The following is a 15,273-nucleotide window of genomic DNA, read 5'->3' on the forward strand; positions in this document are numbered from 1 at the left end:
GGATGCCCAGTTTCCAGCCACCATAATGCTGGCCTCTGTAGTATACGTCAAATATTCTTGAGTACGGCGTAAAACACCAAATAAATACGTAAATAAATAGCTCACCTCTGTCGCGGCAATCAGAATAGGTTCCTCACCAAAGTCGTGGAAATGGTTCAGGAAAAGGTTTCTCTTGTGTGCCAGCAAGCCGTTTGCTACACTCCACACCCCGCTGAGGACTAATGTTGTCTTGGTGTCATGGATAGTACTGTAGATATCATATTCCGTTATAAATGGATCACCCATATCTTTCTGATGTAAATTCGAATCCTACAGAGAGAGTTCAACGCATAAAATCGATTTGAAACAACAAAACTCGACTTTATAAAACTATCAAGTATATATTCAGAGTGATACTTTGCATCTGTCGCTGATGGTTAAAGGTCTTTCTCACCCTGACCATTTGGCTCAGATCCAGTCCACCAGCTGTCAATGGGGTCGGGTGAAACACGCTGCAGGTTGTCCATGTGTGGTTATCTGGATAACTGATCAACGGCGAGGCTCGAGATAAAAACTCCATGGCTTCCATCAACTGATAGTCCAAATACTGCAATATACAAAAGCATATACGTGTTTGTGGATTTAAGCATTTTTTAATAAAAAACCGTAACAAGTTTATTCATTAAACAGAAAAAAATAAAGTTTCCAAGCAGATACCATATAGCGATAAAAGGGAAAGTTAAAATGAAGTGAACTGTTAAATCTTTACAAGCCATAAGATATGTGAAATGACATGACGGTGTACTGAATGTATAATGAGGGATAGAAACTCACTGCGTCAGTTGGTGAACGAATGTCTTCATAAGAGCTGCTATAATCTTTCGTTGAAAAGTAACTGTTCATACAACTCTTCCATTTTTCCCATACAAATAAGACATTTGCATTTGGGCTTGTACAAAGAATCACTTGAGAGTTCTGTGACGCCACGTCAGATATTACAATCCAGGAATATTCTTCCTCCAGCAAGAGCCTTCTCTAAAGCCGAAGAAAACCCAAACATATCTCAGTAAACATATCTGGTAGTCAGGGAAACCCTATTTGCTTAGGGAATTTGAGTATATTTGACAGGAGATGGCTTGTGCAAAAAATAAGGAGAATTACTGCTCTGTTCAAACTTACACAGAAAGTTGTTTACCCATTGAATCTTTTCGTCTTAACATTGACTTTCTCTAGTCTCTACATGTACTAGGCTTTCACCTCCCCCCTCACCATCTGTTATCTAGTAAATGAATAGTTAAATAAAATGTTTGTTACATTTTCTTGATGACTCGTCCTCTTTGAATTACCTGATGGATGAACTGGCTCCACACAACACCTCGTCCAAAATATATGAAGTTCCGATACGGGTAACGGAAGACCGGGACATTTGGTGTTACACGTATGTACTTTACCGAGATGACCTCTAGGAGGACAACATGCAACTGTGCCAACATGGGGGATAACTCCTGTTGGATGCTCTCACGTTGATCTATGCCTGACACGTCACACACAATGACAAGACATTGAGATAATCATGCAATAAACATAGTTATTCTTGGAATACAAAGAGAAAGATATATCTCCATATTGATTCAGAAAGAGTGATTGAAGTAGGGAGATGAAATTTAACTCATGTAAGCTTTAGTATTTGCAATGTATAACGTACTGCATGAAATAGATAACATTATATGGGGTCCCACACTCTCCAAACCTAAGATTTATTCTGAAAGTTAATTTTACCATGCAATTTCACTTTATATTTTCGTTGTGATACTGTCGTGACTTCTTACCAATGACATCATCGAAAACGATAGCCGCTTTTGTCCAGCCAACAGCAAACAGGATGTCTTTGACCATTTGAATGTTGATGGCGGATGATGGATTAAGCTGGACAGAGAAGTCTTTCCTCAGTGGTGACCGGAAAGGCCGCAGGTCAATCACCAAGTTGGGAAGGTGGAGAGCCTCAGCCTGTGAGACGACCATCGTCTGTTGTGTGTGAGGGAGGACTGTGATCAGGCCCCGGACACCCGCCTCCACAAGGTCACACACTGCCAAAAATATAGCACTATCACATGACATATGCTAAATAACGTTGAAATTTGTTTTTAGCTTTTGAACAGATTGAACTGTCTATTATTGCATATAATGTCGAAAATGTTGGTAAAGTTATGTTATCTGGTAGCGTTTTATTACATTGTGTCCATGTTTGAACCTTGGACATTGTGTCCTTGTGAAAACGTAAAGCCTTATCTCTCAGTTATGATCATTTTCCAGCCATATTAAATTACAAACTAATTTGGCCAAGATACGATATCTCATGGCCTTCCTCTTTATTTTAAGTTTTCAAGCAGCACACCCTAGTTCTTCTAATTTTTGGGACACCTGATCTGCTCATTTTAGCCAATACATGCATGTATGTAATTCTAGCAGGAATACTGAGTTTCCTTTTTATTCGCCACGTTAGATCATCCAATGAACAACATACTCATATCTTCCAAAATGTAGGTAAAGAAATGTAATATTCTACTTTCAACACAACTAATATCTGAACCTGTGAATGGTTGTGGGTTTCTTCAGTGCTCTGCCCGATTTCCTCCCACCATAATGCTGGCCGCCGTCGTATAAGTGAAATATCCTTGGGTACGGTGTAAACCACCAATCAAATAAATAAATACTAATATCTGGCCAAAAATTTTACAACAATAGAGGATAAAAACTTTATATGTAGATTTGCGTCCAGAATTTCCTTCGTTCTTTTCGTGGTTGTATTTCAGCTTATTAAGTCTGCTATTAGAGTCTATACATGTATAAATATATGTGATCCTTGCTTACATGATCAATATATAGAGTAAATGTAACAAACTCACCATCCCTGGTAACCAACACAGAGCTGGTGTGGTTCACCTCCCGCCACAGAACCTCCAAACTAGGGCCGTCCACGACCGGGAAGAGTGTGGATCTAATACTATCATTGGGGTAACATGACCGTGTGGCGCCGCTGTACAGCACGCCTACAGTTTTGGTTAAAGAAATATTCGAAAGGCGATACTCAATAAGTCAATCAAGTACATGTAGATGTGAGTGCAGAGCGAAACTCATTGGATGAAGACAGACGTAATTTGTTTTAAATTTAACCGACTTAATTCAGAAATGACATCTGTTTGATTTTTCTTAACGGCATTATTTTTTGTACGAAACCTTGTCACACTAGATCATATTTCAGTTCTCGAGAAATAAGTAAGAATGTCTTGTAGCAACCTGCGGATGGTCGTGGGTTCCTCCGGGCTCTGCCCGGTTTCCTCCCACCGTAATGCTGGCCGCCGTCGTATAAGTGAAATATTCTTGAGTACGGCGTAAAACACCTATCAAGTAAATAAATAAATGAATTCTCGAGAACTTACCAATTCTAGTTGTATGTGTGCCCTGTTGATAGCCTGATGTTCCCTCGCATTGGCAGTTCGGTGTTAACATAATGGAGACCAAAGCTGTATAATAAACTGATTTTAACATCTTCCAGCTATACCAGAGCATGGTGACAATCAGCCGGATTTGTGTAGATTGATGTTAAACTAATAAGAGGAATGATTTTATAATGCATTCGCAAAGCATAAATATTGTTAACAGCTCTTCTAAAGATACTATGTTTTATAACAGTAAAGCCATATCTGTCAACAGTATATCACATTGTTGCTCATTAGGTTAAAAATCGACAACTTCTTAATTGCTATGTATAACTTAGAAATATATGAGAGTAGGAAGGAGCGATATTATTGTCAGTTTATTGCGCATGTTGGTACTTTATCACATTTACAGGCATCTGGGAGAAGCCAGGTTTATTTAAAATTCCTCATGTTACATTTGGAAACACAATCTTTCATCAATCTCATTTTCTCCCAGACCCACAACCTCTTAAACATTTTTTAAAAATCTCTGTTACGGCTTTCTTTAAATACCAACATGCTCCTTGTGCATAGTGATCCAGGAAGGCAAACAAGTTAAGGTTTTATGATGTTTAGTACTCATTCCGCATTTCCCCCGGACAATTTAAAAAAGAACGTCTTTGATGTTGTGTAAAGCTATTGGTCCTGTTATCTTACTCCAGGGAATAAGACGGTTAATTATTGCTACGTGAAAGAGTGCAAGTGCATTGAATGTAAGACGTGTTTTATCTACGTACCACGGCAATTATTAGCTTAGCATGGAATCAATAATGCATGCAGAAAATCCTGATCATATTGTATTAATGATTTTGTTGTCACGACATTGCTTTTTGGCTTTCGCTTTGTTTTCTCAAGTAAACAGTTTATGTGCATATTATAAGGGCTTGCTATGAAAAGCATTTGTCCGTTTTTTCTGTATTTTGGGGGGAGGGGAGGAATTAGGTGAAACATTGATTAACATATTTAACAGATAAACAAGTGAGCAACGGCTAATTCAGTTTCAAATTAAGCCATTCCTTGAGGCTGGCAGGATTTTGGTCCCTGAAATTTTTACATCGTTTTTACCGCAAGGCACTAAATCTAGAAAAGAATGCAGTATTTCGTTATTTCGCATTACATAGAACATTCTCCGAATTTACAGTAAAAACTCCAGTAAGCCAATGAATAAACCATAAGCTACACCATTGCTAAAAAGTGTGGGTCAATAGCCGAATACCAACCAACGTTTCCAAATCAGTGTTCAGCTTATCCACCCGAAAATAGCCGTGTCGAAAATCAACATTCCCACAAAGTTTCAGTGAAAATATAGCTTCTCCAACTTAACACCAAGCTAAGCTGTTTTCTTGTCCTGAAAAGCTGTCAGCTCAACGGTCGAAAAAGTGCTATGAGGCAACAGATGACAAATGTATATTTGCCCTCATTTTTGCACAGACAGAGTTGTGCTATTTGGTTTATTTAATTTAAGGGGGGGGGGGCTTAATTCATCATTCTACTATCTCATCTCATCCGGCCGGTCAAATTAGCTACCACATGTTTACGACCTTTACACTACGGTGCACACATTTATGTCCATCACACCGTGCAGCACACAGGTTAATGTCCATCACACGGTGGAGCAGATGTTCTAGCTAATCGTGAATCAGACGCTCATGTCCCCCACTCAGAGAACCACATGTGCAATGCAATGACAGGGTGAGGGTATCCATCAGTGAGTATTCTTCATCTCGCAGATCTAGACATTCCAGACCGCTTTCTCATCGTATACAGGTAACAAACCAGGAGGCACATGCACGAACTAGCTGGTGCCGGACCTGGAAGCGTTGTTACAACTGTTCTTCACTGCTAGTAATTATACACTTTCCAAATTTGTGCACCTGTTTTGCTGAAGTCACCCACCATGACTTTCAACATTTACCTGCACAGAAGTAATTTTGTATGAATGGATAACTGCTGTAAGGCACTGCTCCATGCGTTTTAAAATTTGCCAGTTCAGTAAATGCCTGTCCCTACAGACGCAAGCTATTACACTACATTAAAGGCACAAAGTTTCCCTGTTTCACCTCAGTGAAGACCATATTAACCATAACAGCTTGAAAACTTTCTATCGTCCTATTATTTTGTCATATTAAGTTCGGCACAGAAGATTAAGACGTGACTCAAGTGGTTATAACGGAGTTGGTTCCAATCGGTCATGTGCACACATGCAGACTCCCAACCATTGGACTATATACACGTAGTCTCGTCTTTAGTTACCAATAGCTCGCTCGGCATACAATAGAACCCAGACCCAATTCGCGTCTTCAGCATTTGTGTATGCCGAGCTTAAAGCCCCGTTTCCACCTAGACGAATGCTGTGCCGAACCCTTACGACATAAGATTCGTGTTGCAAACACAATTAAATCGTAACGATTCGGCTAATAATTCGCATAAGTGGGAACAGGACTTAAAAGAGACAAACGACAAATTTACATTTTACGACCGGTACTTCAAGATCTTAGTACTTGTACTTCTGTCCCAACCCCCCCCCCCTCCCACTCAAACATCCTGTTTGGGGATGAAGAACTAATTTTGTATTATTGTGATTTGTTTTAACATTGTTTGTCCGAGTGCTTCGGCTGACACATGCCGGGACGGAACTAGCCCTAAGGCTAAGAGAATATCGAGTAATTCGCTATCAACGATATATGGAAAAATGGAAATACATTTATGAAATGAGCCTTGTCCTCAGTCGCCCGGATGAACCCAATTTGCAAGTTAGTCAATCATTTGTGTAAACTGTACATAAGCTTGTTTGCATTACTGTGGCTCTAAAAAAACAACCAGTTTAAAATGTAATCCTTTTGTAGGTAGTTGATTAATTTACCCTAAAGCAATGCCATTAAATTGTTCTGCTTTTATATACTGATCATACCAACGTAGCATACATAGCAACCAGTCGCAGAACTCCCTCTGGTTTGTTTTCCCAGGAGTCTAGATAACCAGCATTAAGGTAGCGTGATTGAACTTTGACTGAATTACCTGCAGTCTTGAATCACGATATGTGGACAGTAGGGCTCCATGTACAAGGTGGCCAACGTTCCCAGGCATGTTCTGGCGGCAGGTATCTTGTTCTTACTTCTGTCGTCTGACCGTGTGCCATTGTGCTAGTACAGAAGCCAAAATAATCACAACTTGGTAAAACAACTTTTTTCCTTGAAAGAGAAAGTCGGTAAGCTACCCAAAAAATCTGATGCAGTTTTCTGGTCTTTTACAAGACGGCAACGTCAATCATATATCCGGGCCCTGAGAGATCACCCTGAGTCGACGATCGAAAATATACCCCAGCCCTCCCCTCTAATCCTGTAAGTCATCTGAAAATCTTCTTCCAGAATGAGCAGGGGCTAAGATCAAAATTCCATCATATTTAGCCTACTTACATTTTGCTGCTAAATGACCAGTACGTGATGGAACAGAGTAGATTCTCCTGCCACTAAACTTTACGAGCGGTGCTGGAGTAATCCATGGTTGTTTTTTAAACTGATGGTGAGAAACTATGGGTGGAAGAACATCTTTCTGATGTGAAACTCTTTACTGGCTGTATACACTACCCGAGGAAAACACAGAAAACAAAAATAGTTTTGTAACAAAAATGTGCTGACGCAGTGGGGACCATATCCCGCCTAAAGATATCTTTCGTAAGTTTGTAAAATGTAAAAAATTCTCTGCTATTATGCTTTACAAGCATAACTGTTATAGAATAGAACAGACGAGTATATCGCTTGGACTGACTTGTTCAAGGCGCCTTATGTTCCACATCGTTCACTCTCCATAGGACTCTATCATACAGTTTGTCTACAGAGACAAATTATCACAGTTCACATGCTAGCATGGTACACGATTTGAATGCTGATTCACACATTCGCCTTGAACATACCGTGCGTCTCTCCAACGAAATTCTGATTCTGCCTGATTTTGTCCTAATTTCGTACTTTATGTACTTAATTTTTTGGTGGTTTGTGTTAAACGTCGTTTTGGGAAATGGCCTTGTGATTATTGCCCTTGAAAACTTTCCCTTGTCGTAATTTTTGTAAGTCTATTTCAACACAACCGCGTTTGGATCCCACCATGCATCAGTCGTTTCTCAAACGTTAGCTGCGCAACAGACAGAAGAAAAGTACATGGCTGTGCAGATACGCCACACAATGTGTTAGAGATGGAGGGACAGTGTAAAAGGGCGGGGAGACTAGCTATAGGGAAGTTGCATACTTCTAAGTAATGAACTTGTGATCCAACGAATTTCCGAAAAGTTTAAATTTAAAACTTCTTCACAACGCTCAGTCTTTGTTACTGGAAGTTGAAATTTAGATACATTTATCTTAAGATAACATTGATTGATAACACAAGTTTGACAAAATTTTAATTTTAGAGAAAAATAAGCTATAAGATCGCATTCCAAATTCTGACCTTGAGTCAGAAATTGTTTTGTGGAATGGGCTCCAGATCCCTGAGTGCCGTAGGTAGTTAATAACGTTTCCTTGCACTCGACAGCAGTTACTTCTGGCAAAAGTCGTCATGCTCCCTGTATATTTCAGTACGATCTTATTTTCTTGCATTGTTATTTCTTTCACTACAAAACGTTACCTCTTCCTGCTAGAAACGTTGGACGTGTAAACAAAATTAATTTAAAGAATTAGATGTTTTCTTTCATGGCTCATTTCATTACTAAGCTGATGCATCCTATATTGTATAGGGGGTGAAGGATTTGCGCCATTTGTTTTGACAAACAAACCTGTCGAAATTTTATAAATGTTGAAATCCTGCGGTAAAATTGTACGGTCTCCATGCCAAAAGCAGTATCATAGCTCGGTAACGCTAGACATTAATAATTTGCTTGAAGCGATGCTCTAGTATTCCCAGAAGGTGTTTTGTAAACATTGATAACTATACTTGGTACTTCGTGAGTCATTACACACTTTTCTGTTATATGGAAAAGAGAACGCCATTGATTATTGAACTCGTCATTGATTACTGAATGAGTTCGTCATTGATTGCTGAATAAATTCGTAATTGCTTGCTGAATGAATTCGTCACTGATTGCTGAATGAATTCGTCATTGATTGCTGAAAGAAAGGGCGGACATTTACCGTGCAAATTTATCTTATCATCGTTAAAAGTGACAAATTTCTATGTAAGATTAATTTGTACTGTTTTAAATGGTTGTTAGATGACCACATTTTTGGACTGTAAGTTATCGCTGCTGCTTCTGTAGATACGCCTTGTTCCACTGAAAAACTCAGCATGTAGTTGTTAAAAACACCAGTGTTTATTTGTTGTTTTATGCAGGGGTTATAGAAGTTTACAAGGGCGGTCAGCACTATGCTTGGGGGAAAGTGGATAGTCCAGAGGAAACCAGCACACATAGTCAGATACGTGACAAAAAAAACATTAAGGAACTGTAAAAGAACAACACCTAGTCATTCACTTGACAAGATCCATAAGTTAACTCTAAAGAACTACAGCTAGTCTGGTAATCGACCGATAAAAGAACCCAACAAAAACTTCAAAACCACCACACAGAGCCAGGTACCTGACAAAGAACCACAAAGGGAACTCAATTTGGGAACCCAAAGAACCAATGGGCGCTTGAGTATTATTGGGATGTTGTAGTATATAACATCGATTTTCATCCAATCAACAGGGGCCTCCGTGGCTCAGTCGGTTAGCGCGCTAGCGCAGCCTAATGACCCAGGAGCCTCTCACCAATGCGGTCGCCTGAGTTCAAGTCCAGCTCATGCTGGCTTCCTCTCCGGCCGGATGTGGGAAGTGGGTTTCCACCCACCATAATGCTGGCCGCCGTCGTATAAGTGAAATATTCTTGAGTACGGCGTAAAACACCAATCAAATAAATAAATAAATAAAATCATACAACAGAGGGCTGATCATGAATATTGTAAGCAAGGATATAGAATTGAACAGAGCTCAAAGGGGTAAATATTGTAAGCAAGGATATAGAATTGAACAGAGCTCAAAGGGGTAAATATTCTCATCTACAAAACAATCCAACCCGTACTACAAAATCCTCGTAAATTTTGCTGCTTCTCTACATAAATGACATATCATACCAACAATGTTGTGACGTTATACTCTTTGCCGATGAGACAAGACCGACAATAATACAGTGTCACAAGGTGTAGGACTACACACAGAAAGCAGAAAATATTTTATCATTTGACACTAGAAAGATTAAAAATATGATAATTTTATTTTATCAAATAAAAAGTTTTTCCAATGGCAATATGTACAAGTTTTTTGGAATATCTTGAATTACTCACATGAAATATACACGCAAGTTAGTCTTTACCTTTTGTCAACTAAAGACATTAAAATAGTGAAAAGATCACATATGATAAAACAAAAATCTAAATGTTTCATGTGCTACAGCTGTATAAACTGTGATTTAAAACATTCCTCTTTTTTGAAGATTTGAGATCTCCGTATATAAGATAAAGGTTTGGGACCTTCGTATATAAGAGAAGGTTTGAGACCTACGTATATAAGAGAAAGGTTTGAGACCTCCGTATATAAGAGAAAGGTTAAACCATATTTAAGGCTTGTCCAGTGAGTCAATTTATATATTGTGGCTTACAACGTGGCTTTTGTAATGTTAATGTTTTGTAAAGTGTGTAAGAATGACTATCCACGAAGGAAGTAATCACCAAAGTGTATAGGAATAATTATCCACGGAGGAAGTAATCACCAAAGTGTATAGGAATAATTATCCACGGAGGAAGTAATCGCCGAACTGTGTGGGAATGTTATTCATAGAGGAAGTAATCACCAAAGTGTTTTGCTTTTACATTTGTGCAGAGAGTGACAAAAGACCAACGTGAGAAAACTATACAAATCTATGAGAGTTTTCCATTAACTAAGCCATTAGTTGGTGAACAATGTATGTCAGCATGTTATGTTATGAAGCTTCTGTTTTACAGTGTCGTTTGCAAAGCATTTCTGTCAGACAGAAAAAACATGCGAGGACCACAGTGCCTATGTAGAGAAGGAAGAGGCCGCCTAAACTGCCCAGTCCCAGGCGACTCTGCACGGTTTGGAATGAGTCCTTACAAGAGGTGTCTGTCGACCACCAGCGGCGGCGCCATTTCTCCATCAGTCCGGCTTCCTGCATCTTCACTATCCTGTTAAGTAAGAACAAAACATTAAAGATAATATCCAATGGCCAATACTCACCCGTACGATTAAGAACATATTCATAACTTCGTAACCTTCATGTTAAAGACTATAACTCATCCACCCCACATTCAAAACAAATGAAGACCCAATGAGATTCCCGCCATCGTAGAGCTCAGGACAATACCAGATGCTGAACATCTTTCTTGGACAGAGAAACAAGGAAGAAAGTACAACAGTGTTTACAATGAGATCAGTAGACGGTGACTTCTGTCTGTTAAATAGCTCTGCAATCGCGTGAACATGTCACAAAGGTTTTAAGTATCCAATATGGTCAATCTAGACATTTGCATACCAGGTGAGTTTTCGCGAGACCAATTCCCAATACAACGTTCAACACGAACCGCCAAGCACTGGGAGATTACATATATACAAGAAGAAAACAGGGCGGGAGGATTTATCCAAAGAAAAGCAGTCAACATTCCAGGTTACCATGTTAATTTATAAGATAGAATATATATCCCAGCTGCACTTTGATCGCAACTGTTCATCTGGTGAATATGTTTTAGTATTCAAAACAATCCATATACATCCAAAAGTATTAGGTTCAGCAAAATTTGACACAACAGAAAGCCAGCGCCAGAAATTGTGAACACTCGATGAAATTTTACGCACAAGAGAGTTGTACTCATTGTAAAATTGTGGAAAATTATAGTGGAAGGGTTGGTTGGAATATCCTTAAAACACTTTTTTTTAAAGAATTTTATTAAATAATTTTTATTATTAACATTACACGTTGATTGAAACATAAATGTTACATGACTAGATATGGATACACCGTAGATCCCCAAATGTGACGTACTTACAGTCTGTTCATGGAGTTGGCGTATGGCACGCCCTCTGGTATGACTATCCCGTACCCCACCACGTCAAAGCTCTCCTCAGCCACGGAGAATGCCTGGCACTCCCTGCTGGCCCTGTAGTCTAGGATCGGTTTATCGGCAATGTAACCGTAACCTCCATGCTTGACCATTTCCAGAATAGCCGGTTCCTGGGCAACTTTTGGTGCTTTCTTCAATCTCTCCCATGTCTCTTTGTAAAGCTCTGACTCGGAATTCTGAAAGCTGAAAAATGCTTTTAACAGTCCTCGTGCGTTTATGATTACTTTGGTAATAACATACCTTTAGCATATCTATGGTTTGTCCCTGACCAGAAATGTTCATGGTCAGGCGCCCAGTGGTAGTATTAAAGGTCACATAGCAATATTTATGCACTTTCTTGAGTTTCAAGAATTAAATCGATGACTGAGTGGCGTCATGGCTCGAATATATTCAAATTATTTTGAAATGAATGGAATAAGATTTGATTTATTTATTTGATTGGTGTTTTTACGCCCTACTCAAGAATATTTCACTTATATGACGGTGACTAGCATTATGGTGGGAGGAAACCGGGCAAAGCGCGGGAGAAACCCACGTTCATCCGCAAGTTGCTGCAAGACCTTCCCACATACGGACGGAAAGGAAGCCAGCATGAGCTGAATGGAATAAGAAACTAAATATTACCGTCTAGAATGTCACTAATTCGGAGAAATGTAGACTACCACAATACTAGTTACACAAGCTTTAGACGTTGTATCCTTCTGAATCATAAGCAGTTATAATAAAATATCAACAGCTATAAATCTCATTCAACTCCTTCATAATCTGCGTCTGGTTTGAAGTTAACTCTGCTAAGAGTTTCGGCACCTTAGTCAGCCATATTAATATAACGGTTGAAGGATAATTTATGAAATGTAACATCATATTTTAACGGATTGTTAAAGTTATATTTGCTTTTAATGGTGACATAAAGCAGAGCAGCATATTCAAGCACCTGAAAAAGTGTTTCAAAACTGGAACCAGCCAAGACAATGGGTTGAATGTCGTCCTGAGCCAGAAGCTGCCGGAGAGAGCTGATTGGCGAGGGTGGAATGACGACTGTTAGAACAGCTGTCAGATTAGCTGTGTACGCGGCTACAAGCACAATGGTGAACACCCACCAGAACCCTAGAATACAGCGTCCAGACGTGGAACTGGGGTGAGCATCAATGCCTGTATTCGACAAAAAGGCAATCGGGCAATATGCTTGCAGTGAACGTTTACAAAACATCCTATCCGAATGATCAGCTTGTAAATATCTAGTCACTTGTAGGCCCTACATGCACCTGGATGGCTCGGATGCTTTGTGTGAAAATCATTTACACTTTGCGGACTTATTTATACAAAGGGTGAGGTAATAATGAATCGTAAACCTACCAACAGTGATATAATAATCTGCACGCGTTGCATTTTATAATAATATAAAAGATCACATCAATGAGAGTAAACCAGATCTGCGACGACAGTGAAGTAGTTGGCAAAAGGCCACACGTAACCGGTAAAACCCAGCCTCTTTTTCCATTTACATCTGTTTGGGTTTTATTCTACCAGTATCAGTTAATACTAAGCTATCCTATCACACCAGAATAAGTCTGTGTTACCTTGCTCTGTAATAGAGGCATAAATTATCCAGAAGTTTCCCTTGAAGGACGTCATTTCCTCTTCCTCTGGAAACTGACAATAGCGTGTCTTGTAGGGTGTGTAGTTGTTCACAAAGTATGACACAATCGACACGACAACAATGGCAGCGCATATACTTAGCCAGACTGCTGTGGAGAACGGTTTGAGGGTTTGAAGCAAGCTTTTGCCAGCAGCATACCCTGGGGATCTCATGATAATACCGGTGCTGCCCTCTGTGATGGGCGTTGTGAAGTCTATGACCTGTTCCCGTAGAGAGGTAATCGTGACGGGGCCTGTAGCCATCTCCACTTCCTGACAAAAGTTGGAAAGACGTTGTAAGTTATAGATTTGTCACGGGTGTGGCCACATCGGTTATTACTACGGTACCTCGTATTGGAAGTTAAAGGCCTCTGGCATTTTCTTACTTTTGACGTTATATTTAACACGCAAAAACGCGAAAGGGCAGATGACGAAACTGCAAAGGTAGAAAACACGAAAGTGCAAGAAGAAATAAGAAAATAAAAGCACAATACCCAATAATACAGTTTGTTCAGCTTTGCTATCGCCTTTTCATGCTTTTTGCCTTTTTAACAAACGCATTTTCATGGTTTTCAACTTTTTAACCATCGCCTTTTCATGCTTTTTGTCTTGGGTGAAAACCCAAGGAAGAAAGAGTAGAAAGAGAAAACACAAAAGTGCGAAGATTTATCAGTTTCACATTTTCGGGTTTTGCTCACAGTTTCAGGCTTCCGCCTCTCACTCTCGTGCTAGCGATCTTCACAGTTTCGGGCTTTCGGCTCGCACTCTCGTGTTAACGATGTTCACAGTTTCGTATATTATAAAGATCAAAAGTAAGAATAATGCGAATGGCTACAACCAGTTTCCATACGTCACACGACTTCCTCCTGCTACCGTCGTGGTATAGCCGAAATATTATTTGAAGCGACGCTAAATCCCAATCAAGCAAACAAACAAACCCCTTAATCCGCACAAAATGTGGTTGTCTCCATAGCTGTGCACACCAATGGTTCTGTATTTTCTTATGTACATCATATAACAGAAATTTTCTTTACCATTTGAGTTCTCCTTACCCCTGTGCTAACGGCATGTAACGTAAATTCTCCTTATCCCTCTGTACAGTGTGTATACCTGTGCTAACGACATGTAATGTGAATTCTCCTGACCCCTATCTACATTGTGTATACCTGTGCTAACGGTATGTAGCGTGAATTCTCCTCATCCCTCTGTACGCCATACAACTGGAATTCTCCGTACCGTGAATTCTCCTCGTCCCTCTGCAAGCCATTTAACATAAATTCTCCTTACCGGTGTGTTAACGGCATGTAACGTGAATTCTCCTTACCCCTCTGTACACCATGCCCACCATGCCATTCCATGTTCCATCCATGTTCAGGGCACCGAAATATCCGTCTGGGGGTTCTACTATTGTGTAACTACAACCACCGAATGAGAACTGGCCATTTACGGATTAGTATACGATTAATCGATCTTAGTATCCACATAGGAAAAAGATCAGAGAACCGTGTCCGTTTGAGAATTATCAGAAGCTGGTTTATTTCTCTAGACAAATCTTTCCAGATTTAAACGGAAAAGTTAATGTTGGCTCAACATTCCTTGGCATTTACTTTCAGAGCCATACTTCCAGGCTCTGTCCGGTTTGACAGGCGCATGGCAAAGACCGGGCATAAATCTATCCACCCTAGTATAAGTATACAATTTAGTCAACATTTGTAAGATGGCATTACACATTAGATATCGCCGTACTCACCTAAAACCCATTTTAGAGGCCAGCTCGTTCATGACATCAACACAGAAGCCAGTGAATCTTGTGGCTCCCCCTATCTGAGTCTTTATGATGAATGGAGGAGACTATTAAACAGACAGTATCATTGTAACGTCAAACCTGCTCTTATTAAATCATCAGGCCTCTAACCTGGATATAGATCTATATTATTTAAACTATGACATTTACATTAAAATTGCGTCCCAACAAGTCAAACGATATACAGCTGAAACATAATAAATGTACGTAATAGTAAAGTCATACTGTATTATTTGAGATATTGTTTGGTTAAATTTAATAAATTTATGTC

At 39.6% G+C, this 15,273-nt stretch overlaps 1 protein-coding gene and 1 long non-coding RNA gene across 2 annotated transcripts; both read right to left on the bottom strand.

Annotated features, from left to right (window-relative positions):
* Positions 1–10,404: 10,404 nt before the first annotated feature.
* On the bottom strand, positions 10,405–11,652 carry LOC135462021 (glutamate receptor ionotropic, delta-2-like). Its single transcript, XM_064739352.1, has 2 exons — positions 11,486–11,652; positions 10,405–10,627 (listed from the first exon to the last, which is right to left on the bottom strand). The coding sequence occupies exons 1-2, from the start codon at positions 11,650–11,652 to the stop codon at positions 10,405–10,407; spliced, it is 390 nt and encodes a 129-aa protein (XP_064595422.1).
* Positions 11,653–13,357: 1,705 nt separating this feature from the next.
* On the bottom strand, positions 13,358–15,031 carry LOC135475514 (uncharacterized). Its single transcript, XR_010445055.1, has 3 exons — positions 14,949–15,031; positions 14,523–14,613; positions 13,358–13,471 (listed from the first exon to the last, which is right to left on the bottom strand). It is a non-coding gene; the product is annotated as an uncharacterized LOC135475514 (long non-coding RNA).
* Between the last annotated feature and the right edge of the window lie 242 nt (positions 15,032–15,273).

Source organism: Liolophura sinensis, chromosome 1 (assembly GCF_032854445.1).
Source record: "Liolophura sinensis isolate JHLJ2023 chromosome 1, CUHK_Ljap_v2, whole genome shotgun sequence".
Taxonomy (NCBI): Eukaryota; Metazoa; Mollusca; class Polyplacophora; order Chitonida; family Chitonidae; genus Liolophura; species Liolophura sinensis.

Excerpts from the sequence above, each read along its gene's own strand:
- LOC135462021 (XM_064739352.1), bottom strand. The coding sequence starts at position 11,652 with ATGGTCAAGCATGGAGGTTACGGTTACATTGCCGATAAACCGATCCTA. Across the intron at positions 10,628-11,485 it reads GCCAACTCCATGAACAGACT|GATAGTGAAGATGCAGGAAG; the intron begins GTAAGTACGTCA and ends CTTACTTAACAG.